General features: G+C 43.6%; 2 protein-coding genes and 1 long non-coding RNA gene across 11 annotated transcripts; all 3 read left to right on the top strand.

The window, feature by feature from the left end:
• Positions 1-1946: 1946 nt before the first annotated feature.
• Positions 1947-6857, top strand: HJV (hemojuvelin BMP co-receptor). Of its 8 annotated transcripts, XM_025453213.3 has the most exons (5): positions 1949-2154; positions 3495-3666; positions 4063-4099; positions 4701-4798; positions 5250-6857. In XM_025453213.3, exons 2-5 carry the CDS (start codon positions 3664-3666, stop codon positions 5871-5873), a joined length of 762 nt encoding a protein of 253 aa, XP_025308998.1. In that variant the 5' UTR covers positions 1949-2154; positions 3495-3663; the 3' UTR covers positions 5874-6857. The 8 variants fall into 8 exon arrangements, with proteins under 8 accessions (XP_048951817.1, XP_025308998.1, XP_025309002.1 ...); XM_049095860.1 differs by having other exon boundaries at positions 1947-2154; positions 4063-4751; XM_025453216.3 differs by lacking the exon at positions 3495-3666 and having other exon boundaries at positions 1952-2154; positions 4701-4751.
• A 778-nt stretch (positions 6858-7635) lies between these two features.
• On the top strand, positions 7636-13009 carry LOC125752805 (uncharacterized). The gene is made up of 3 exons (XR_007403143.1): positions 7636-7882; positions 10605-10780; positions 12608-13009. It is a non-coding gene; the product is annotated as an uncharacterized LOC125752805 (long non-coding RNA).
• A 6952-nt stretch (positions 13010-19961) lies between these two features.
• Positions 19962-23810, top strand: LOC112664051 (thioredoxin interacting protein). Of its 2 annotated transcripts, XR_007403383.1 has the most exons (9): positions 19962-20577; positions 21090-21162; positions 21273-21420; positions 21640-21742; positions 21876-22132; positions 22227-22383; positions 22495-22646; positions 22788-23451; positions 23676-23810. XR_007403383.1 is itself a non-coding variant. In XM_025453222.3 (8 exons), exons 1-8 carry the CDS (start codon positions 20328-20330, stop codon positions 22821-22823), a joined length of 1176 nt encoding a protein of 391 aa, XP_025309007.1. In that variant the 5' UTR covers positions 20023-20327; the 3' UTR covers positions 22824-23810. The 2 variants fall into 2 exon arrangements, 1 of the variants encoding a protein (XP_025309007.1); XM_025453222.3 differs by having other exon boundaries at positions 20023-20577; positions 22788-23810.
• The last annotated feature ends 1807 nt before the right edge of the window (positions 23811-25617 follow it).

Genomic DNA, 25617 nt, shown 5'->3' with positions numbered 1-25617 from the left:
TATCTGCTAGAAAACTTCTATAAAGAGAAATTTCCCCCTCATCTTGAATTCCCACAGTAAGAATAGGATAAACGTTTGATTCTTTCCAATTACTAGCAGTTTTCAAAATAATGAGTTGATCCCCTAGCATTCTCCAGTAAGGAGTTTGTGTTTTTAAGTATTGTTGGAAACTCATAGATTTAAACATATTTGATACAAATACGATAGTTGAACATATCAAATACGCAAATAGTATCCTTTTGACACTCAAATTGTCTCATCTTTGGCCAGTGCAAACTATTCAGTTGTTTCTGAGTCCTTCTGATGCAATCCTAATAGTTTTTGAAGGTTTCCTTGCTTAGCTTGGACAATTCCTCACTCATACCTGAAATGAGCCATTTCTCTAATGAGTTCCTTTCAGTGGGAAATGGTGTTTAGAAAGCTCAATTTGGATGTAGGCATGGCCATTGGGTTATCATTTCTAGGCCTTATCAGCATAAGCTAGGAAATGTTTTAGGATAAAATATGCCTCAAGCTCACAGTTTTATTTCCAATTTAAATCAGAATTACAGAGTTTTTACTTAATTTCATCAATGATAAATCTGCATCTCCTTATTCTACACCAAAAATCCTGGTTCACAAAGATGCTAGCATTAATCCTTGTTTGTTTATTTTACAATGGTAATTGCACAATAACACCCATGATAGTTGCACAATACCAATACCAATACTACCACCCACAATAGTTGCACAATAACAATACCAATACTACCACCAACAATATGACTACTTGAAAATATTTTTGCATTTCTTTTTGTCCCTAGAGTAAATCCCACTTGGGATGTCATAGTCAAATTACCGTGTTTTAAAGTCACTTGAATAGTTTGGTTGGCATTTCATATTTTTGCAATAAAATCCTTGTGCTATGGACTCATGTGGTTGAGAGAAATCTAAATTTTTCAGAAATATATGCATAATAAGAGTACTGTGCAGACTGCTAGATTCTGAATTAAATGCAAACCAATTAAGCAAATGCCTTAGTGACACTATTTGGAATCAGGCTTTGTGTTCACTTCACTTGGCAAATATAAGATGATGATCCCAGATGCCTATAACTGCAAAAATAAGATATGGCTAAATTCCTTGGTTGCAATATCTTAAAAGGTCACAAGATTATGTTATTCCACAAAAGTATCTTTCTGAATCTCTTCTTATCTCACTTTATCTTTCCAAGTCCCAATCCACCCCCCCAACGCTGTGGATTAATAACCTTCAAAAAACTCTATTCTTATTCCTTCTTCACCTTTTTGCCTCTGTTAGCCTCCTCCTCTAACAACTAGGGAGCTTATATTTTGTGTGTGAATTGGTTAAGAGGGAAGGAAGAGGAATTACTGTATAAACTAAGAGAATGAAATGGAGGAGACAGGGGGATAGACAGCTGCAAGGATCTGTTCTGGTAGACTGAAACAGACCTAGGCAACTCAGAGCTCGGATTTCTCCACTGGACAGCTGGCTTTTTTAGTCCTTCTGAAATACTCTGCAAAGATGGGGGAAGGGGTGTGAACTACCTCTGCTATGGACCCTATCTGAAGTCACCTACCTTCTAGATGTGACCAATAGAAACTAAATGCAATCTTCAATATAGCAGGGATGAAAGCGGTGAAAGAAAGAGTGTAATTTCCCACTCTACTTTTTAAAGGCTGGGAGCTCATTACTGAGAATGCTGGAGGGCTGCCTGGAGTAGGCAGTGACTAGAGTCACATAACCTGGAAGTGGATATCTGACTTGCCTATAATATTTCTGTCGCCCCTTCCCCACTTGGCACTCTATATTCCATATTCTTTCTAATCCTTCTACCCTCCCCATCCCCCCAACCCACACCCTACCGCCACTGACGTTCCTGGAATTTTGGACTTAGCTATTTTTAAAACAGTCAACTCAGTAGCCACCTCCCTCCCCCGCTCAGCTGTCCAGTACTCTGGCCAGCCATTTACTTCCCCTTCCCCCCACCCAAATCTTCTCTGGTTCCCTAACCTCAGTGAGATTGCAGCCAGTCTGGGGACCTGGGGGAGACATGGAGAAAGACGGGGGATCCCCTGGCTGGAGCTGACCGACAGAGTAGGCAGTCATGGCTGGAGAATTGGATATCAGAGTAATGTTTGTCCTCTGGAAACAGTAAGTCAAAATGAAATTGCAATTCCTTTAATACGCTTTTGGAATGAAGTTAGACTTTCAGAAAATTATGACACCTACTTGAATGTCTCTAGTCCAAAAGCTAGGATCTCTTTTCATACCAAGGTGCCCCATCTCCATTTCTCCTCCTGTCTTATTTCTTTCTGGCTGCTGGCCACTTGCCTCTTGAAGTTTCATCTTCTGTCTCTCCTCTGGCCGTTTTAGCTCTCTCCTTACTCTGTTGCCTCAGACTTCTGGTGAAGTTTTAGGAGTTTCCTATATGCCCTATTCTGTAGTTTTCTCACCATGGCCAGATTTAGCCTCAGATGATTAGTCACTGGTACCCTTCTACCTGCCCCTACTTGGCAGTGACCTTCACATTGGGCTTCCAAGGGTAGGGGCTATGTCTTGTTGTAAATTATTTATTTACACACTCCAGTCTTCCCACCCTATTCTCCCTCCTGCATGACTTTGACCCCAATCATACCCTTACGCCAAGAATGGGGAGTTTGGCAGGAGGGGTTTTGCAGGAGGAGTTTTGCAGAGGACAGGCCCCAAGGCCCCAAGGCCTGTCCTCTGCAAGACTGAGAACTTCTGAATTTGCAAAGGAAAGATGAAAAGAGTGATTCTTCAGTCAGATTTGGAAAAATAAAAAAAATGCAAGAACTGTGGACTCAACACACACAAGAATGGATTTGCATGCTTGGTTTGCATCCCGTTATTCTGTGAGAGAGAGGGATTATAATCTTAGCTGTCTCAGATGAAAGAGATTGGTCCCTTTTCATTTGAATACTGATGTTCTAAAGAGGGAATGGGTATTCCACCCTCACTCCTTCTTGCTAAAACATTCTGACACAAAGGAGGAAGAGAAATGAATGACCCCTGGAGAGTGTCCCCTCTGGATGGGGAGAAGCAAATAAGAGGTGTGTTTTTGAAATATTTTTAAATCCTAATTATATTGAGGAGCCCACTGGGATGACTGGGGTCTGATCCATCCCCACAATTCCTCCTTTTTTTTTTTTTTTTTTTTTTTTGACATTCTGCTGTTTGGTAGCTCAGGATGGGGCAATACAGTGGACTCTGCCCGCGCCCCCCCCCCCCCCGCCAGTCTAGTCAACCTTCCTTCCACCCCCACCTCAGGGTGTTGCATAAGGGACCTGAAAGTGGCCACAAGAACAAGGCACAGAGGCTTAACAGCCACACTTACAGTTGGGAGAGCCCTATTCTCCCCAAACTCCCGACCGCTCATCCTTTTTCCTGATCTTCCCAGATTCTCTTCATATAATCCTGAATGATCTTCGACTCTTTTCTCTCCCCATGCCCAGCCAAGTTTCTTTTTTCAGTCCTTTACAGGAGGTCCGGTCAAAATTCACTAGGTAGGAGGGTCGTCAGCTGGAAAAAGCCGGAGCCTGGGGGGACCTGGCCGCATAGGTATGGGGGATCCAGGCTGGTCTCCCCATGGCAGCCCCCCAACTCTAAGCACTCTCACCCTCCTGCTCCTTCTCTGTGGACATGGTAAGGAAGGGCTAGGGAAGGGCTGGGGAACCTAGAGGGTCCTCTGCTGTGCAAGGGTGGGCAGGTGAGCATGTGTGTAGAGAAGGGACAGGTGCTGGAGAGTTCCAGTCACTCGCCTGGCTCTCAAATAGATATATATTTTATTTCCCATTCGCCTTGGGGAAGGACACTGGAAAAGCGCTTGATCCGTAGGGAGAAGAGACCTAGCGGGCTTACACATTTTTAGCAAGACGTAGTGAACACAGGAACTAGGGAGCTGGGGGCTGAGGACCAGGGACTGGACTGGAACTTGGGATCAGTTGGGTTTTAGGAGCAGCTGAAATTTCCTTCATCAGATTTGGGAGAATTAAGTGGGGATCCAAGAGCCATCTCACAATCCTCTCCCTTTGTCCTCAGCTCACTCTCAATGCAAGATCCTCCGCTGCAATGCTGAGTATGTATCATCCACCCTGAGCCTTAGAGGTGGGGGTTCACCGGGAGCGCTTCGAGGAGGAGGAGGAGGAGGAGGAGGAGGAGGAGGAGGAGGAGGAAGGAGAGGGGGAGGGGGAGGAGGAGGAGGAGCTGGAGGAGCTGGAGGAGCTGGAGGAGCTGGAGGAGCAGGAGGAGGGGCAGAAGCTGGGGGCCGGGGTGGAGCCGTGGGCTCCGGCGGCCTGTGCCGAGCCCTCCGCTCCTACGCTCTCTGCACCCGGCGCACCGCCCGCACCTGCCGCGGAGACCTGGCCTTCCATTCGGCCGTGCACGGCATCGAAGACCTGATGATCCAGCACAACTGCTCCCGCCAGGGCCCCACGGCCCCTCCCCCGCCCCGCGGCCCAGCCCTTCCGGGCTCGGGCCCTGTCCGCTCCTCTGGCCCCCCAGCCCCGGACCCCTGTGACTACGAAGGCCAGTTTTCCCGGCTGCACGGTCGTCCCCCGGGCTTCCTGCATTGCGCCTCCTTCGGGGACCCCCACGTGCGCAGCTTCCACCACCACTTTCACACGTGCCGTGTCCAGGGAGCTTGGCCCCTGCTGGATAATGACTTCCTTTTTGTCCAGGCCACCAGCTCCCCCGTGGCATCGGGGGCCAACGCCACCGCCACGCGGAAGGTCAGGGACTCAGCAGCTCCTCCAGGCCCCGTCACGGTCGCCCCACGGTACCACTCCCTCCCATCCCCACGGTTCCGCAGAGACGCTCGCTATTCCCTCTCCTCCTGACTGCTCCCGCATCTCCCGCCACCCCCTCCCACCAAGAACTTGCTCCTCAAGTCACTTTCCCCGGCTGGGAGTGTCACGCAGATGCAGAAGACACAAGAGAACGTTGAGAGGAGAGTGGAGGAGTCCTAGGTTGAGGAGTTAGAGAGGGAAACTCCCTTCCCCTGTGAGTTGCTGAGATTGAGACCAGAAAGGAGAGGGAGGGGTGGAGTGGGGCTGGGGCAATTCTAGAGCACCAAGAGAAGGGATCAGAGTGGGGGTAGACACCCCCCGCCCCCAGCAGTAAGCCTGGCGTCTCTGCCCTGATCAGATCCCTGACTGGTGGAGGGCTGATTGTGGTAAGTGGAGGAAGCACTGAGCCCAAAATGAACTGTTTCCTGCTTGCCTTCACAGCTCACCATTATATTTAAGAACATGCAGGAATGCATTGACCAGAAGGTCTACCAGGCTGAGGTGGACAATCTTCCAGCAGCCTTTGAAGATGGTTCTATCAATGGAGGCCACCGACCTGGGGGTTCAAGTTTGTCCATTCGAACTGCTAACCCTGGGAATCACGTGGAGATCCGAGCTGCCTATATTGGCACAACTATAATCATTCGACAATCAGCCGGGCAGCTCTCCTTCTCCATCAAGGTAGCAGAGGATGTGGCCAGGGCCTTCTCAGCTGAGCAGGACCTGCAGCTCTGTGTCGGGGGGTGCCCCCCAAGTCAGCGACTCTCCCGCTCAGATCGCAGTCGTCGGGGAGCTATAAACATTGATACTGCTAAACAGCTGTGCAAGGAAGGGCTGCCAGTTGAAGATGCTTACTTCCATTCCTGTGTCTTTGATGTTTTGATCTCTGGTGACCCCAACTTCACTATGGCAGCTCAGGCAGCTTTGGAGGATGCCCGAGCTTTCCTGCCAGACTTAGAAAAACTGCACCTCTTCCCCTCAGATGCTGGGGTTCCTCTTTCCTCAGGAACCCTCCTGGCTTCACTCATGTCTGGGCTCTTTGTTCTGTGGCTTTGCATTCAGTAACTAGGCCAGCAACCCTGTGGCTGGTGCAGAAATGATCAGGGGTTAGAGACAGGGAAGAACATGAAGAAATCAGTGAAGGGAACATTGGGAACTAGAAGACACCTGAAAAGGATGCCTGGGTGACTCAGTGATAGAGCGTCTGCCTTTGGCTCAGGGAATGATCCCGGGATCGAATCCCACACAGGTCTTCCTGCAGGGAGCCTGCTTCTCCCTCTGCCTGTGTCTCTGCCTCTCTCTGTGTGTCTCTCATGAATAAATAAAGTCTTAAAAAAAAAAAAGACACCTGAAATAATGACATTTAACCAGAGTCAGATAAGGCTGCAGTCCAGGATTGAAACGATCACAGAATAAGGATTCTGGGCAAAGCTTTTGCAATCTAGATCTCTATAAGTGCTCTTCGTCAATTTTCCCAGGCCCAGTTATAATAAGCGATTGTTCTAGTCTAGCTACTCCTGAAATCACCCCAACAAACTTAGAAGCTTGATGACCAGTAGAAAACTTGTTCAAGAGGAAAGAGTTGGAAGAGGAAGACATGATCATTTACCTATGAGAGATTTAAAAATGTAACGATATTTTCTCTTAGAAGATGGAAAGAGGAGGAAATTATTAAGGATGGAGTCTATTTGACAAATAAAAGTGAGTAAGATGTGTTCTTTCTTGGTTCAGAAATGAAATAGGGGTTGTCTGGATCTTAGGAGAAAGAAAACTCTGCCTTTGGAGAATGGCACAGATAGGAAAGAAGCTAGCATTCCCACCCCTAACTAATCTTTATTAAGGCTATGAATTGGGATGCCTGTGTGGCTCAGTAGTTAAATGTCTGCCTTTGGTTCCCGTAGTGATTCTGGGGTCCTGGGGTCAAGTCATGCATCAGGCTCCCTGCATGAAGCCTGCTTCTCCCTCTGCCTGTGTCTCTGCCTCTTTCTCTGTGTCTCTCATGAATAAATAAATAAAATCTTAAAAAAAAATAAAGCTATGAATTCTTCACATGCTCTTCTGTTGCCTGTGTTGAATCTCTTTACAGATGCTTGAAATGGAGTAAAGACAATGTATTCACTCCATTGAAAGAGGGCTCAGCAGAATCAGGTATTACTTCCACCCCTCAGGATGTTTACAGGCTATTCAGGAAAAAGACTGATTCACATGAAGAAGTGATGAGTGTGCAATCATTCCCTAAATTCTGTGGTGCTATGAATTCAGATGGGAAGATAGTTGATGAGAACTAAAGAAATAATAATAAGAGGCAATAGAAGGGATGGGATTTGAAGTGATCTTTGAAGATTGAGTAGGATTTGAATTGTTAAGGGCCTTCCAGGGCAAAGAAACCCACCTAGAGCTGTGCCTAGATTCATGCTTCAGTGAGGAAACCAGCAAAACTTGAAGTAGATAGGAAGCAATGGAATGGAAAGTGGGAAGAGGCCAAATTAGAGGCACTTTGAAAGTGGTCTAAGGAGTTTAACTTAATAGCTAACACTTGAGAGCTTGAAACCTACCAGGCAATGTTTGAAACATTTTTAAAATATGAATTCATTTAATTTTCACAACTCTCTAAGGAAGGTTAATAGTCTCATCTTTACTTTCATATAAAGAAATTGAGGTAGAGCAAGATTAAGCAACCTGCCCACAGTTACAGCTGATAAATGGTTGAACACTAACTAATTCATTAATTGACAATAATTGTTCAACTCAGGCAGGTGGGCTCCAAGAGCCTTAACTCTTAATCACTACACTGTGTTGTCAAGGAAACAGCCACTGAAGATTCTGGTTATGGAGGTAGGTGGGCAAGGAAGTGAGCTGTGGCTGTGGCTGCCTCCACATTAAGCAACATCCTTCTTTTGTTACATGAAGCCCAAAGGGAATGCTGGGAAAGCAGGGGGCGGGGGGACAACGGGACACAAAAGCCCAAAGTTGAAGGAATCTAGTTTGTAGAAGAGAAGACTGAGGATAGAAGCTGTTCTAATCTAGGATGTTCTAAAGTAACAAACGCTGCTCTGAATAAATCTATGAAGCAGGTACTTTTTATATTCGGCATTGCCCCCCTGTTTCTGGTCTTAGTCTCCCCCTTCTGGTACTCCATTATCTGGGGCCTGCCTTTCCTGACCTAGTCAAGTGTTCACACTTTTCTTCCTCTTCTTCTCTTAGTCTCACCCACCTGGCCATACACCCCCTGAACTCCCCCAGAGCTTACCAGGCAGGGTGTACTATCTGGCCTGCCACTTCAAATTCCTTTGCAGTTCTTCATCCCCTATTCCTCCCTCTCTATCTCCTCTAAGGACTACAGCCACTCTGCCATACCCTCAAAGCACACTCTCTATACTTTCTGAAATGACCCGAGGCTAATCTAGAAAACAATCTGTTCTAATGGAAGAAAATGGGGGAGAAAACATCCAAGGCTGTCCCTTCATTTTTCCTCAAAACATCTTTTGTAGAAACCGCTCCTTATATTGGTTCTCTTAACTCAAAAGAGTAACTTTATCCCTCAGGTGTGGGAATTTCAAGTCAGTTAAGAATTTCATAGCCAACTGGTGAATGAGATTCTTCTATGGTACCTGTCATGTAATATCATCTCCTTTGCTCAAAATTAAGGTCAGCCCTGTTTAAATACCAGTGAAGTATTTAAAAATGAGTAGGTCAAAATAAGCACGTGAAAAGATGCTCAACATCATTAGTCATTAGGAAAGTGCAAATCGGATTCATTGCAATGAGAAAACACTACACAACTACTACAATAGCTAAAATTAAAAAGACTGACCATATCAAGTATTGGCAAGAAGTGGAACTCTCACAAGATCCTGGTGAGAATGTAAAATGGTACAACCAGTTTGTAAAAATGGTCTGGCAGTTTCTTTGAATTAAAGTTAAGCATACGCCTACCATATGATCTAAACATTCCACTCCTAAGTAGTGACCCAAGGGAAGTGATAGCATATGTCAGCACAAAGGCTTAAGCACAAATATTCATTATAGTTTTCCCTGTAATAACCAAAAAAATTGGAAACAACTCAAATATCCATCAACAGATGAATGGATATATCAATTGTGACAAATCCAGACAATAGAATATCAGTCAGCAATAAAATGAAATAAACTACTAATGCACATAACACGATGAATCTCAAAATAATCATGCAAGCAAATAAGCCAAACAACAACAGAAAGTAGAAAGTATATATTGCTTGTTTCTGTTTTTATAAAGTGTTAGGAAATGTAAACTAATACACACCAACAGAAAGGAGACCAGTGGTTGCTTGGGAACGGGTTAAGGGAGAGAGGGATGGTTTACAAAGAGGCAAGGGGAAATTTTAGGAGCAACATGTTCATTAACTTGATTGTGGCAGCAATTTCATGGGTATACATATGTCAAAGCCCATGAAATTATATACTTCATTTTAAAAATATTTTATTTATTTATTCATAGAGACACAGAGAGAGGCAGAGACATAGTCAGAGGGAGAAGCAGGCTCCCGGTGGGGAGCCCAATGTGGGACTTGATCCTAGGACCCCCTGATCACGCCCTGAGCCAAAGGCAGACACTCAACCACTGAGCCACCCAGGAGCCCCTGAAATTATATACTTTAAATATGTGTAGTTTATCTTACATCAACTATACCCAATGAAGCTGTAATTTTAAAAAACAAAACAAAACAAAAAACAGGTAACCCATCTTTCGTTTTTCCTTTGTTGGATCAGACAAAGGTTCAGAATGACCACAGCATCACAAGGAATTTTAGAACAAACTCGTTCTTCTAGAAAAACACAGAAAAGAAGAAGATGACGGGATAAGGGAGAGAGAATATTTCAAGATTTTATATGCTCTTTTCTAGTCCTATCACAGGGACATATTCCTTCCTCCAGATTGTCATTCCAAAGGTCAAATACCATAGTAAGGACATTTTCTGGCTTAAAAATACCAGCCCTGCACCTCATAATTCCGTCTTTCCATTCCACCAACAGTCAGCAGATGGCGATGGTGACTAAAAAGAATTCTCAGTGGAGCTGGGGCAAGTGTCCCAGAAGAAGAAATTTGATTTCTTAGATTATTAGATATGTTGATCATTTGACAGAAAAGTCTAACAAACATTTGACAGAATAAGCATTTTGGGAATAAATTGGAGATGGGGCACAGTTAAACAAATACATTATTTACATAAATTATTATAACCTCACAACAAAGGGTTGTTCAAGACAGAAAACAATAAAAATACACTACTTGGCTCCACAGTGGATATTATTTACACGGCAACAGTAATGCAAACACTATGTATTGATATACAAATTGTATAACTATCAGGAGGATGAGGGAACAGAGGAAGGAGAAGGCAGATCTACAACATGATGTGAAAGACGACATTCCAATTACTATAACAAAAAAGCAAAAGCTATGTTTACTATTTGTGAATTAAGAAATAAAATAAGAGAAATATGAAGTAAGTGCCAGATAAAAAAGCTAAAAGAATTGGAAGAGACTCTATTGAATGTCTCAGTAGGAGGGCATGAGAACTGACGTTCTTTGTGTAAGCTCTAAATATTCTGTGACTTTAAACTACATTATGTTATGTTATTTTGATTTTTGAAAGGGAGGGCATTCCTGCCTTGGCCAGTCCTGAGCTTTTCCCCTTAACTTATTAACTTGTGGCCACTTCAGCCACCTCTTAGGTCCACTCAACACCTCCCTATCCACTTCACCCACCTTGTATGCTTGATGGCAAATTCTTTCCCATGCTTCTTCTCAAGGAAACAGGTAATTTCCGTGGTCCAGTAATCACGGTTCCCAAAATCAGTGCCAGGAAACTGCACCAGCACAAAGGAAAGGAAAGAAGGCAACGCATAGAACATAAAAGACCTTCCTCAGTTTTTCTGCCTACTCCCAAACCAATTATTCATCATCCTTCCCAATAGGAAGAAATAAGGTACGTATGTTTCCTGAGATAAAACTTGTATGTGAATGGAGAGTGGGCTTTGAGAAAGTGAAAGGGGAATCAGGCAGGATAACGGGACTCTGCCTTCACTACAGGGCTAATGATTTTGGAATCATTTTCTGCTCTTGGTTCAAAGAATCAATTATATATGTATACATACATATATATATATACACATCAATTATATATATACACATGTATATATATAACTATATATGTAACTACATATAACTGCATATAAGTATACATATAAAACTATATATATATGTATATATACATTATATATATGACACAATGTTACATTAGTTTCAGGTATACAATGTAGTGATTCAACAAGTTTATAGGTTAGTACTATACTCACCACAAGGGTAGTCACCATCTGTCACCATGCAACACTATACAATATCGTTGACTATATTCCTTGTGTTGTACTTTTCATCCCCATGACTTATTCACTCATCACTGGAAGCCTGTACCTCCCATTCCTCTTCATCCATTTTGCCCATCTTCATACCCTCCCCTCTGGTAACTATCATTTTGTTCTTTGTATTTATGGGTCTGTTCATTCATTCGTTTGTTCATTTCTTTTTTTTTTTTAGATTCCACATATAAGTGGAATCATATGGTATTTATCTTTCCCTGCCAGACTTATTTCACTCAGCATAATACCCTGTCGGTCCATGTTGTCACTGAGGGCAATATATCTTTTTTGTTTTAATGGCTGAGTAACATTATATTGCATGCATATACCACATCTTCATGTAATCGGTCTTTGATATAGCATTTTTCTTCAACTCCTACCTCTGAGAAACGAGTTGTAAGAATTTTAAAAAACCAATCAGCTTCTTCATCCTTCCCTCTCACCCCACCTTACCCCAGCCAAGAATTGACAGGCCCTTTGCGAAAACTATGGCATCTACAACAGAAAATGTTCTGCTGCGGTATTTTCTCTATATGGAGGAGATAGCCCTGCACCTCCCACAGTCAAGCCCTACAGCTTCAGGGGAACACAACACCATCGGTGTTGGAGAACAGACAAGAATCAGGATGAGCAATGGGCTCTATATCGACACATTAGCTTATCAGGCTAAAATAACCCTACTGATTGATTTTGACTCTTGTTTAGAATTTTTAAAGCACCTAAGTTATGCCAGGCCATAAGACAAACATGGTTCCTACCTTTGGGAAGCATGATTTAGGTGGGAAGAAACAGACAGATAAACAGATAATTATAAGATAAATGATAAATATTAATGATATTTAGAAGTATGTCCAACATACTGTAGGGATACAAAGAAGGTGGCAATTAAATCTGTTTGTAGAAATCAGAGAAATCTTTACAAAGGAGATGAATTTTCTTTGTTTAAGAAGCAGAGATAGGGATCCCTGGGTGGCACAGCGGTTTGGCGCCTGCCTTTGGCCCAGGGCGCGATCCTGGAGACCTGGGATTGAATCCCACGTCGGGCTCCCGGTGCATGGAGCCTGCTTCTCCCTCTGCCTGTGTCTCTGCCTCTCTTTCTCTCTCTGTGACTATCATAAATAAATAAAACTTAAAAAAAAAATCAACACCCTTTAAAAAAAAAAAAAAGAAGCAGAGATAGACTATTAGAGAGATCTTTCAGCGCTGTCAGGTGAATTTTCTCCTAGCTGTAGGACCTTGAGGCAAGTCACTTGAACTCTCTGAATCACAATATTCTCTCCTGCAAAAGTTCTGCCTGCCTATTTAGTGAGAATCAAATGTTTATGCAATTGCCTTATAATGCACACGTGTAAATAGCTCTGTATACACTTTAAAATGCTATTAACGGGGATCCCTAGGTGGCGCAGTGGTTTGGCCCCTGCTTTTGGCCGAGAGCGCGACCCTGGAGACCAGGAATCGAGTCCCACGTTGGGCTCCCGGTGCATGGAGCCTGCTTCTCCCTCTGCCTGTGTCTCTGTGTCTCTCATGAATAAGTAAGTGAATCTTTAATAAATAAATAAATAAATAAATAAATAAATAAATAAATAAATAAAATGCTATTAACAACGAAAGTATTGTTAAGTGTCAGTCTGGATAAAAAATAGAAAACTGGTTTAATATATAGTTTCTTGGGCAGCCCGAGTGGCTCAGCGGTTTGGCACCGCCTTCAGTCCAGGGCGTGATCCTGGAGACCCAGGATTGAGTCCTGCATCGGGCTCCCTGCATGGAGCCTGCTTCTCCCTCTGCCTGTATCTGTCTGTCTGTCTCTCTCTCTCTCTCTGTGTCTCTCATGAATAAATAAACAAAAATATTTAAAATATATATATATATATAGTTTCTTCCACTCAGTCATGAATATCATATTCTTTCCTCTACTCCTTCTTACAAAGAAATATCTTCATCACTCAGGGTTTCAGGTGTCAGAAGAGCTTCAGTGCATTTGAGACAATTTTTGGACTAAGGATCTTGACAGTACATTAGTCCATCCACTGGGTGGCAGGGCTGAACCAAATGGATTCCTGAATTGTGTAAGAAAAAAATTCTCAGAAAAGAGGAAGTTGGGCTAAGCACACAATGTCCTGTGTCTCTCATGCTTATAAACATCAACATAGTCCAATTTTCCCCTCAGAAAAACAAACCAGGGGATCCCTGGGTGGCGCAGCGGTTTGGCGCTTGCCTTTGGCCCAGGGCGTGATCCTGGAGACCCGGGATCGAATCCCACATCGGGCTCCCGGTGCATGGAGCCTGCTTCTCCCTCTGCCTGTGTCTCTGCCTCTCTCTCTCTCTGTAACTATCATAAATAAATAAAAATTAAAAAAAAAAAAAAAAAAAAGAAAAACAAACCATTGCCTCTCACTGCCTTACCACCCTTGCTCTGATATACAATTGGGCCACAGGCTTTGAGGAGACACTGGTTATATATGTTCCAGTACAGCTGAAGGACGTGAGGTTGAAGTTTAAAGTCTAACACTGATAAGAAACAATACTACTTTCTGATTAGAGACACACCCCAATCTACCAAATTAAATTTAATAAACAGGCTAATTTACACAATATATTTAATAATATATTAACCTATGAAATGTATTCAGCTAGATGCTATAAGGAACACAAAGATTAAAAAGGTATACTTTCTGCTCTCTAGGAATTCATTATCCCGGAGAGAAAAGGAAATTCATATGTAGGTTTTATATGAGAAATATAAGTAACATTTGTGTCGCAGAACACTTAAAAGAGAGTAAAATTCTACTTAGTTACAAGGTGAACGATGAGGGGATTGGGAATCAAGAAAGATTTCATAGAAGAAAAGTCATTTGGCTGTCTACGGAAAAGTGGGTAGGATTTCAAAACACAGAGATGGGGGAGGAAGGGCAGGCATTCCAAGTAAAGAGAAAAACACGACCAAAGAGGCAAAGGCAGAGGAGGATGTATTGGGGAACAGTGAGTACTCAGGTTTGGCCGAGGTATAGAGTACATATATGAGGAAGTATGGGAAATGGGACTGGAAAGTTTGATTGAGGCCAATTTGTGAAGGCTTTAAAGGCCAGGTTGAAGCATTTGGGTTTGATTCAGTAGTCAATGGGTTTCGGAGCATCACAGGAAGACAGGAATTCAATATTGTTAGATTAATCTCCTTGTGGTCTATAGATTATAGCAAAAAGATCTGTTATAAGGTATTAAAATAATATAAGCAATGGGCACCTGGATGGCTCAGTGGTTGAGCATCAGTCTTCAGCTCAGGTTGTGATACCAGCATCCTGGGATCGAGTCCCACATCGGGCTTTCCACAGGGAGCCTTCTTCTCCTTTAGCCTATGTCTCTGCCTCTCTCTCTCTCATGAAAAAATAATAAAATAAAATAAAATAAAATAAAATAAAATAAAATAAAATAAAATAAAATAAAACAATCTGGGCAAAAGTAATAAGGACATGAATCAGAGTCCTGGCAGTGGAATAATAAAGAAGTAAATTCTAGAAACACTGGAAAGATGGCCTCCATATAATTTGGCAATTGTTTGGATGTGGGGAATGTCATAGAGGAAGGGATCAAAAGCAATTCTTGGATTTTAAGCCTTGATAATTGGGAGAATGTAGAATAGTTCCATTAAAAGAAACAAAGGGAAGGACTGATTTTGAGCACACAGGGAAGATTATGAATTCTATATGGACAAGTTGAATTTGAGATGCCACCTGGAACTATGGAAACAGGCTAAAGGTAAAGTATAAATTTTACACAAATGATGTACAGATGGGCAAACTGAAGAGCAAAGCTTAAAGGAAGAAAAGGAGAGGGCCGAGGACAAGTCCTCGAGAAAAGCTCTCAGGAACAGAGAAAAAAAGAAATTGCTGGAAAAGGAGAAAGTCCAAAAGTCCAGATGAATGTCTAAATTTTAAAAAGATGGCAGTTTTCAAATTATATAGGAGCCAAGGGGAATAAAGCCAAAAAAACCACTCTGGTTTCCTCTGGAAACCTTGAAGAAAACTATTTTAGTGGAGGCAGAAGTCAGACTACAAAGGGACAAATTTAATCAATGCAGAAAGCTGGTATAAGTTATTCTCTTAAGAAATTTAATAGTAGGGGCACCCAGGTGACTCAGTGATTGAGCATTTGCCTTTGGCTCAGGTCATGATCCCAGGGTCTGGGATAGAGTCCCACATTGGGCTCCCTAGGAGGAGCCTGCTTCTCCCTCTGCCTATGTCTCTGCCTCTCTCTGTGTGTCTCAATAAATAAATAAATAAATAAATAAATAAATAAAATCTTTAAAAAGTTTTAATACTAAAGGAAAGAAAACAGAGGAGTGATAGCATGAGAAGGGAAATACATTTTTGATATAATAAGTCAACTTTAAGAAGTATCTTAAATGAGTCTACAGAAATCCTGAATAAATTAAGCTCCTTTTCCCCATCTTTCCCTGAAGTTGGGCAACTCCTAGATGTCCATTCTTTCTTCCATATAGTAGAAAAATAAACTCCAATAAACATGAAATGTGGGCTTCCAGATAAGGTATTATTTTTAAAAGATTTTATTTATTTATGAGAGAGAGAGAGAGAGAGAGAGAGAGAGGCAGAGAGACAGGCAGAGGGAGAAGAAGGCTCCATGCAGGGAGCCTGATATGGGACTGGATGGATCCAGGGACTCCGGGATCACGCCCTGAGCCAAAGGCAGATGCTCAACCACTGAGCCACCAAGGCATCCCCAGATAAGGTATTTTTAATAATTTAAGCTAAATGAAAAAACACAAGATTTCTCAGAAAGCATCCTAGAGACAAGAGTTCTAAGTTAAGTGTTAAGAATCCTGGGTTTGGAGAATGGCTCCACCAGGTACTAGCTGTTTGTCCTAGGGCATGTGTGTGTGTGAGTGTGTGTGTGGGGGGGGGGGGTTGTTTTTTGAAGACTGCTGGAGTCCACTTTGACTCTAAGATGTTATGAGTCTTGCCCTGAATCCTTTACAGCAAGGATCAAGTAAGATAGAATGTGTTGAAGTACTGAGAGGCAGGATAGCGCATTAGAAGGAGTTCGGGGCAGTTTAGCGCCTGCCTTTGGCCCGTGGCGCGGCCCTGGAGTCCTGGGATCGAGTCCTGGGATCGAGTCCTGGGATCGAGTCCCGCATCGGGCTCCCTGCATGGAGCCTGCTTCTCTCTCTGCCTGTGTCTCTGTCTGTCTCTCATGAATAAATAAATAAAAATCCTAAAGAAAGAAAGAGTTCGTACTTTAGACCAGACAAACTTGGGTTCAAGATCTTGCTCTCTTTACAAAATCTGTGACCTCAGGCAAATTACTTAACCCTCTGAGCCTGACTTAATCAACCCTGAGTCACAGAGTTAGTGTGAGAAGTCAATGAAATAATCTCACCTTAAATCCTTTCTGTAAGAGGATGACAGATTCATTTATAAATAAGATGTCATTGAAATAGTTATGTTAAGGACCTGGTCCATTATAGTGCTCAATAAATGACAAAAAAGTCACTTTGAACTCTAAGATGCTATACAATTATTAATGTAACCTTATTAACGACTTGGAGGTGCACACAGTTGAGCAGCCTGGAATTCCACATTTCCTTTCCACCTTTATTTGTCACCAAACTAACATTGCCTAGGGGAAAAATGGGAAAACCTGATAGGTTAGGAAAGGGAATGGAAGTCCACAGGTGGAGGTGACAAAGGGGTTTGTTTTGCATTAGGAACTATGAGGCTCTAGAGTTCTAAATGTTCCTCAGGCCAGAAGTTAAGGAAAAGAGAACTGCAACCAGCTCTGACTCTCACTGGCAACAGAATAGAGAAGACAATTCTCTCTGAAAGCTTTGACTTTACTCAACCAACTCCAGTAAAACAAACAACTATCACAATTTGGTTTTTTATTGGCAGAGAGGTAGAAGAGGGTGGGGAAGACCCAGGTAGAGATGATCTCACTTGCAAAACTCCTGGACTTGCTCTTCTTCCTGGATCTGCCCTCCTCACTCCCACCCCCACACCTCACATGTGCTTGTACCCTGTTCGCAGGACAGGAACTTACAAGATTTTTTTTCTTCCTTTGACTCAGGAACTGAAAAAGAAGAGTCAGGGAGCAAAATTTTTTTTTATCGGAATACCGGGTTATAAGGTGAAAGGTCATAAACAACTCTGTCCAAGGGCTTCCTTTCAGAACATGCGTTGGCCAGGGGCCTGGTAGGCAGCTGCTTATTGCCAAAGCTAAATAGTTTTCTCTCATTTAAGGGAACCCAGACATAGCACAGAGCAAACAAGTGGTCTGTACTGAGTTCTACAAAATGGAAAAGAAAGAAAAACCCTGATCCCAAAGAGAAATTTATAGTAAGAATTGCTTGACTTTTAAAAGCTCAAAAAATTCAGCCCTTCCTAGATGTGCTCAAATAAATATCAGCATTCCCTTTTCCCTAAGATGTCCAGAATCAACACCAACCACCCTGATCTATTTTTATCCACCTCTCCTCCTTTCCCCTCAAAATCTATGTAGCTACATATCCCACAGTTTAACAATATTGATTCATCTCTCTTTTTCTAAGATTTTATTTTTACATAGTCTCTATACCCAGTTCGAGGCTCAAATTTATAACCCCTAATCAACAGTCACAGAGTCCACGAAGGGAGCCAGTCAGGCGCCCCTGACTCATTTAATTCCTTTTTTTTTTTTTTTTTTTTTATGATAGTCACACAGAGAGAGAGAGAGAGAGAGGCAGAGACATAGGCAGAGGGAGAAGCAGGCTCCATGCACCGGGAGCCCGACGTGGGATTCGATCCCAGGTCTCCAGGATCGCGCCCTGGGCCAAAGGCAGGCGCCAAACCTCTGCACCACCCAGGGATCCCCATTTAATTCTTTGTAAACATTTTGATGTTTCATATTTATGTACACTTTCATAGCCATCAAATTGAAAGTTCTCTCAGAAGCCACAATTTTGAGTTTTTAAAACTATTTTGGTGAGAGTCCTACCCTGCCTGCTCCTGATAATTCAATCAATATTGTCGATTGACTGAAAAACAACTCAGGTCTTGTTGACTGGGTTTCTAAAACAGTGCCACCTCAAACTCACATCCTAAGGATCAACATGTTCCCCTTTTTGTTCCCGGGGGTGGGGTGGTGGTGGATAGTGTGTGTGTGTGTTCCAACTGAGTTTTGACGCCTGAGTCTTGGGCTTGCTTAATAGCGGTGCTGAGTTGTAACTTGTTAGCCTTAGGGTGTCAACCCAGTTATGGTGTATGAAGAAGGAAGAAGGATCCTTAATTGCAATGGATAGCATTCTTTGCTGAGAATAAGAGTTCTGTACACCCACATACGTCTTATTTACTTCCCCATCTCAATCTTGGAAACACTGTCTTCCTCTTGCCAGGACAAAAAAAAAATGAGGTAAAAATCTCCTGATACTTCAACACAGACAGGAGAGGCCCAAGAATCAAAAAAAAATAAAAATAAAAATAAAAAAAAAAGGGTGCGTCCATGTGTGCCTTTATCTCTGCAAGTTTGTTTGTTTTTGCATTTATGAGTAATTTCTCAGGAGTCAGGTCCTTAAGGCATCTCATGCCAGGTTGGGGGGAGGGGGGAATCTGACAAATGACAATAAAGAGTGATCAGTCAGGGTCTCTTTTAGCTTGAATACAGTGATCCTTTTGTCTTCTTTCCTCACTGGGATTTCTAAAATAAAGGGCTTAGAAAAACACTTTTAAAAGATACGGAAACTCTTCCTTCAAACAGGAATGCAGCCATCTCTTTACTGACACTTTGATCATATAAACAAGAGAACTTTTAACTCGGCTGTGAGGAGTGTGGGCTACGGATTTAGAGATGCGCCTCTGATTTGGTGAGTTGCAGAGGGGATGAAGACAAGGAAGAGTGCAAGCAGCTGAGGAGGAAAGTGAAACGAGGGAAGCATCTTGTTTCAAGTACATACCTTACTAAAAGAGTAATATATTGGTAACTGGGGGAATAGAAACAAAGTGTTCCCCCAACTTTGCAGGTAGAAACTGAAGAGATGAGGGGGAAAGGAACAGGATGTGAACACGCCCTGATTCCGTTCCAGGGAGAACAGAGCGAACGGAGAGAGAGGGTACAGGGGCTTCCAGGTTCGGGGGCGCCGGAAAGGGAGCGCGAAAGCCGAGCAGCGCCCCGGACCGCTGCCCACCCACGACGGAGAAGAGCTTTACAATTTGTGACAAGTTCCCCTTTCTGTCACGGTATTTAGGGGTTTGGATAGAGACCCGGGGGCAAGAGAAAGACAAAGGGGCTCTTCCTCAACAGTCACACCAAAGCTCCCTGGCCTCTGCCCCAATTCTGAAGTATTCTTGGAGTTAAGGGATTATTTTTCACCGGACTTGCGACTTGTGAGCCGGAAATAAACGGTCGCCTCTAAATTTATTGCACTGGCTGAGGTTAGGCACGAAATTCCCACATAAGCACATTTTCTTTTCGCTTCAAACGCTGCTCCCACCCCAGAAGCATCTGCACCCGCCCCCCGACGGCCACCCCCCGTGATAAATGCTAGGGTCCGCGAGGGCCCGCTCCCTCCGGGCTTCCCCTGGGCGTCCTCGGGCGGAGGGAGGCGGCCCCGCAGCCCCTCCGCTCCCTCCTCCCGGCGAGGCTGCCGTGCACAACAACCATTTTCCCCGCCAGGAGCACACCGTGTCCACGCGCCGCTGCGGCCTCGCTGATTGGTTGGGCTCCTGGTAAACAAGGGGCGGGCAGCCAATGGGAGGGCTGTGCACGAGGGCAGCACGAGCCTCAGGGCTAGCGCTCGCGTGGCCGGGCGAGCCCGGGCGACTATATAAAGCAGTTTCCGGCTGCTCCCCGCAACTCTCCTTCCGTCTCCTCTGGCGGGGTGGGCCGTTCGGGCTCTCCTAGAGTCGGGGCGCTCCTCCAGCTGTCGGAGAAAAGAACAGAAAGCTGATTTTTTTTTTTTTTTCCCCGGGGATCCTTCGGCATCACCCACAGCTTACATTTTTTTCCAAAATCTTTTTGAAATCTTAGCGGAGAGTTGAAGAGTGAAATAATTTTTTTGCAGAGCATTTTTGGATTTGGAGTTTTGTTTTTTCTCTCCCCCCGTTTATAACTGTCAAGGCAGCCCAGCCAATCATGGTGATGTTCAAGAAAATCAAGTCTTTTGAGGTGGTCTTTAACGACCCTGAAAAGGTGTATGGCAGCGGGGAGAAAGTGGCCGGCCGGGTGGTCGTGGAGGTGTGCGAAGTGACTCGAGTTAAAGCTGTCAGGATCCTGGCTTGCGGAGTGGCCAAAGTCCTGTGGATGCAGGGATCCCAACAGTGCAAACAGACCTCTGAATACCTGCGCTTCGAAGACACGCTTCTCCTGGAAGACCAGCCAACAGGTGAGTGGCCCCGTTGTTTGTCGGGAGGGTGAAAGCTGATTTGAGAATAGAGTTGAAACGAATGCTTGCAGCTTATGCTGAATATTTCAAGCTGCTCAGGTTGAGCAGCTTGACTTGTATGTTGTTTCCTTTTTTAGTTTTAACTTGCAGACTCCTAAAAAAAGGGGGGGGGGTGATTTGTACAGTTTCTTACAGTGTTCTGTTCTGAAGGTGATCCTGAGGTATGCTGCCTTAACTATTTAAAGGTTTTCTGTGTGCATAAGTTGCATATTCTTCGCTTGTTTCCGGTTTGAGAGGGTAGTAGCTTCACTGCCCTGGTTGAGCCTTTCATCATTGCAAGGCTTTGAAACTTTTTGCCCAACGAAATGCATCAGGATCTCTCAAGAACAGAAGGGGGTGAAAATAGGGGACCTGCAATAGACTTGCATGCTGCCCGGGAATTCCTTATCACACAGATGCATTTGAAGTGAAACAAGAAACCTGATGGGCTATTCTTTCTTCTTTCTCCTCAGGTGAGAATGAGATGGTGATCATGAGACCTGGAAACAAATACGAGTACAAGTTCGGCTTTGAGCTTCCTCAGGGGTAGGTGTCTACTAAATGCATCTTTGGACTTTCTTATCTCTAAAATTCGCCACCTTTGATCACCTGTTCTTGGAGAACAGTTTTAGATTGCTTCTTTTTTCTTGACACAGGCCTTTGGGAACATCTTTCAAAGGAAAATATGGGTGTGTAGACTACTGGGTGAAGGCTTTTCTTGATCGCCCCAGCCAGCCAACTCAAGAGACAAAGAAATTCTTTGAAGTGATGGATTTAGTGGATGTCAACACTCCTGATTTAATGGTGAGGTTCATTTAAAAATTCTGTTTTCTTGGGTTTCGGGGATGGTAAGTCGTAAGTCAAGTGTCTTAGGCATTAGACTGATGTACCTCAGGGGATCCAGTCCTAAATGGATTACCAAGGTGGGAGGGAAAGTTGCCTATTCTAGGTAAGGAGTAGAAAGGAAAAAGAGAAGGATCTCTAGAAAGTCTCAAAATGTCTTTTTACCCCTATTTAACACAGGCTCCTGTGTCTGCTAAAAAGGAGAAGAAAGTTTCCTGCATGTTTATTCCTGATGGACAAGTGTCTGTCTCTGCCCGAATTGACAGAAAAGGATTTTGTGAAGGTAAAAACTTAATTAAAATGGTAGTCTGATAAAACAGGAACTGTGGGTTTGGGAGTGAGGGCAGGCTATAGGGGTAGAAGTCCTTAATTGTATTAAGCATCGGCTAATAAGTTTTCATCTTTATCATTGTTAGGTGATGAAATTTCCATCCATGCTGACTTTGAAAATACATGTTCGCGCATCGTGGTTCCCAAAGCTGCCATAGTAGCACGCCACACTTACCTTGCCAATGGTCAAACCAAAGTGCTGACACAGAAGTTGTCATCTGTCAGAGGCAATCACATCATTTCAGGAACCTGTGCATCGTGGCGTGGCAAGAGCCTTCGGGTGCAAAAGATCAGGCCTTCTATCCTGGGCTGCAACATCCTTCGAGTTGAATACTCCTTATTGGTGAGTGAGAATGGAGTCCAAGAAATTGTTCATCTGTCAAAATAGTCATTTCTCCAAACCTCTAGTCTAACTAACTGTCATTTTTCCTTTCTAGATCTATGTTAGTGTCCCTGGCTCCAAGAAGGTCATCCTTGATCTGCCCCTGGTAATCGGTAGCAGATCAGGTCTGAGCAGTCGGACATCGAGCATGGCCAGTCGAACCAGCTCTGAAATGAGTTGGATAGATCTCAATATCCCCGATACCCCAGAAGGTGAGCCAGACCTAATAATGTTTCTTCTTCCTTTTTGGCCTGCTTGGGTTTGTGAAATTGTGACGGTCAGGCATTTCTTGGCCAAACTTCTTATGCCTATGTTTTCTCTAGCTCCTCCTTGCTATATGGATATCATTCCTGAAGATCACCGATTGGAGAGCCCCACTACTCCTCTACTAGATGACACAGATGGTTCCCAAGACAGCCCTATTTTTATGTATGCTCCTGAGTTCAAGTTCATGCCACCACCGACTTACACAGAGGTGATCATTGCCATTTTACAAATTGTCCTCTAAGCCTCTTACAGGAAGTTGAATGGGAAGGACTGCTAAACTGGGTGGTTGTTTTAGTTCTTACCCAAACTAAAATAATCGTTTCTTTTGTTTCTCTTCCCCCCACTCCAGGTGGATCCCTCCATCCTCAACAACAATGTGCAGTGAACTTGTGGAAGAAAAGAAGCAGCTGTACTTAACATGTTTCTTTCTGCCTCTCTTCCTGGACTCTTACTTTCTCAGAGACTGAACAGTCTCTACAGTTGGGGTATGGGTCCACCCCAGCCTCTGACTCCCCAGTGTAGGAGGTGCTCAGCAGGCCATCTCCAGGACCTTAAATGATGGTGCGCACACATCCTCACCCAGCGAGATGATGTGAAGTTGTGATATGGGAGTGTCTGCTGGATGGGTTTAAAAACACGCTAGAAAAACTCCGGCCCATCCCAATTTTGTCAAATCTTGGTGGCCTCCTGATGTGGTCTTCCCCAGGTTTTTTGGAGGAGATTGTATATCTTGAATGTTGGTGCCAATTTAGCAAACTAGGAAAACAAAAAAATCATGGCCAAATTTTTAGGACAAAATCGTTGCCCTTTGTACACTTACGGGGGGGGAAAAAACCTTCCAGAGCAGATTTGGTTTGAACTTTGGAGAGAGCTTCTTCCCAAGACTTAAAGAGAAGCAGCTCTAAGGTTGTCTTTGCTTAGAATGTGCTTTAATCTGGCTTAAAGCAGTTGTAACTATGCCCCACCAAAGGTCTTAAAAGCTGTTTTTAGAGCCTTTTGCACTGTGTTCTCCTGTTGACAAACATTTTCTTTTTTTTTTTTTTTTTTTTTTTTTTTTTTTATTTTTTAATTTTGATTTACTTATGATAGTAACAGAGAGAGAGAGAGAGAGAGGCAGAGACACAGGCAGAGGGAGAAGCAGGCTCCATGCACCGGGAGCCCGACGTGGGATTCGATCCCGGGTCTCCAGGATCGCGCCCTGGGCCAAAGGCAGGCGCCAAACCGCTGCGCCACCCAGGGATCCCGACAAACATTTTCATGTGGGAGAGTGTTTTTCTTTTCATGTGACTCCTTGGAATGGATTCTGAGGTGATCATTCTTAGCACTTTAGTTCCTGTCAAATTTTGGGTTGTGGTTTTTTTTTTTTTTTTTCCCTATATCAAAAGTAAGCTAAATCTGGTCTACTATGTTTCTAGGGGTAAGCACAATGACAGAAAAATATAGTGTTATTCCTCACTTCCGAGACTTTGTCCCAGTGTACAGAATTCTGTGATTCTGACACTAATTCTCTGAGAAGGGTTGCTGCTATCAGCCTTGCCCACTGTGACTTCTCCACACTGAAGGAGGAACTCTCTAGATTGATGCCCACAGCACTGTGATCAGAGCTTCCAGACATTGCCTTGAGAAACGAGAGGGCAAGTGTCTTCACCCAAAGCCCCCAGGGCTCCCTTTCTTCCCAATGTTAGGAGGCAGGGATGTTGACAGCCCTCTCACTGCAGCCCCTAGCACTTGGTCAGTCACCCTCAGCCTTAGCACTTTGTTCACTGTCCTGTGTCAGAGCACTGAGCTCCACCCTTTTCTGAGAAAGTATGTCGGCTGAAGGTGGTTCATTTGTTTTTTAATTGTATATCTTTTTGTATGATAAAAACTATATTTTGTACTTAACCAGATATATTTTCACCCCAAGTGGGGGGTATTCTTTGTAAAAAAAATAAAAATAAAAATAAAAGTTTTTTCATGAAAAAAATGGCTTTCTTGTGAGATGGTGTTGAAGCTATTAGGAAGTGTGCCTGAAGGAGCCTGCCCCTACTACTTCACAGTTTGGGATACCCTGTGGAGAAAACACTCCCTATGATACAAAGGCCCTAATGACTATAGTTAGAGTGGGGGTTGGGGTGAAAAGGGAAGGAATTTGAGCTACATTTAATCTTAATTCCAAGGAACTAAACTATAGTGGGACATTCTAGTGGTACAGGCTAGTTCTCTGCACCTGTAGATACTCCTGATGAAATGCCTTCAATTTTGGAGTGCATGACTTTTAAAAGATGAACTCTTGGGGCACCTGGCTGGCTCCATCAGGAGAGCATGTGACTCTTGATTTCAGAATTGAGAATTTGAGCCCCACGCTGGGTGCAGAGGTTACTTAAAAATAAGATCTTTTGAAAAATAGGGACTCCTGGGTGGCTCAGTGGTTGAGCCTCTGCCTTTGGCTCAGGGCCTGATCCCAAGGTCTAGAGATCGAATCTTGCATCGGGCTCCCTGTGAGGAGCCTGCTTCTCCCTCTGCCTCTCTCTCTGTTTCTCATGAATAAATAAAATAAAAAAAAATCTTTTGAAAAATAAAATGAGGTCTTGAAATACACAAACATTGGTGATGGGATTTGAAAGGAAAGGTTATGGCTCCCTATTTTATAGTTTGGTTTCATCGTAGAGTTTACTTTTGGCTAAACCTGGCTTGTATACAGTAAGGTAGAAGATAATTATTCAGGACTTAAGGATCTAGACTTGTATTTGTTTTTTAAAGATTTTATTTATTTATTTATGAGAGACAGAGGTAGAGACACAGAGGGAGAAGCAGGCTCCATGCAGGGAGACTGATGCAGGACTTGATCCTGGGACCCCAGGATCAGGCCCTGGGCTGAAGGCAGTGCTAAACCGCTGAGCCACCGGGGCTGCTCTAGACTTGTATTTGTTGAAGGGCATCTACCATCTCCTATGTTCCTATTACAGTTCTATCAAACACATGAGCGTAACTGCAAATGTTTGCTGAATATTTAACCCCACCATCATCCCTTAGGACATGCTTCTGGAGTTCCTATTCCTTATAGAGTGATAACAATAAATGGTTACCACAACTGCCCCTCTACCTGAAATGATTTTTATTACTCTTAAAGGGGGAGATGGGGATGAGCAACCCTGAGACTGCAGAGTAGTTAATGTACTTTCTGGTTTCTGGCTTAA

Source organism: Canis lupus, chromosome 17 (assembly GCF_003254725.2).
Source record: "Canis lupus dingo isolate Sandy chromosome 17, ASM325472v2, whole genome shotgun sequence".
Taxonomy (NCBI): Eukaryota; Metazoa; Chordata; class Mammalia; order Carnivora; family Canidae; genus Canis; species Canis lupus.
This window is presented reverse-complemented; position numbering and strand designations above follow the sequence as displayed.

What these genes read in the sequence shown, in the direction of transcription:
- HJV (XM_049095860.1), top strand. Translation starts at nt 3,585, where the DNA reads ATGGGGGATCCAGGCTGGTCTCCCCATGGCAGCCCCCCAACTCTAAGC. An exon ending in GCTCCTTCTCTGTGGACATG is followed by an intron (nt 3,667 to 4,062) that starts GTAAGGAAGGGC and finishes CTTTGTCCTCAG; the next exon opens with CTCACTCTCAATGCAAGATC. An exon ending in ACGCCACCGCCACGCGGAAG is followed by an intron (nt 4,752 to 5,249) that starts GTCAGGGACTCA and finishes TTGCCTTCACAG; the next exon opens with CTCACCATTATATTTAAGAA.
- LOC112664051 (XM_025453222.3), top strand. Translation starts at nt 20,328, where the DNA reads ATGGTGATGTTCAAGAAAATCAAGTCTTTTGAGGTGGTCTTTAACGAC. An exon ending in TCAACACTCCTGATTTAATG is followed by an intron (nt 21,421 to 21,639) that starts GTGAGGTTCATT and finishes TATTTAACACAG; the next exon opens with GCTCCTGTGTCTGCTAAAAA. An exon ending in TATCCCCGATACCCCAGAAG is followed by an intron (nt 22,384 to 22,494) that starts GTGAGCCAGACC and finishes TGTTTTCTCTAG; the next exon opens with CTCCTCCTTGCTATATGGAT.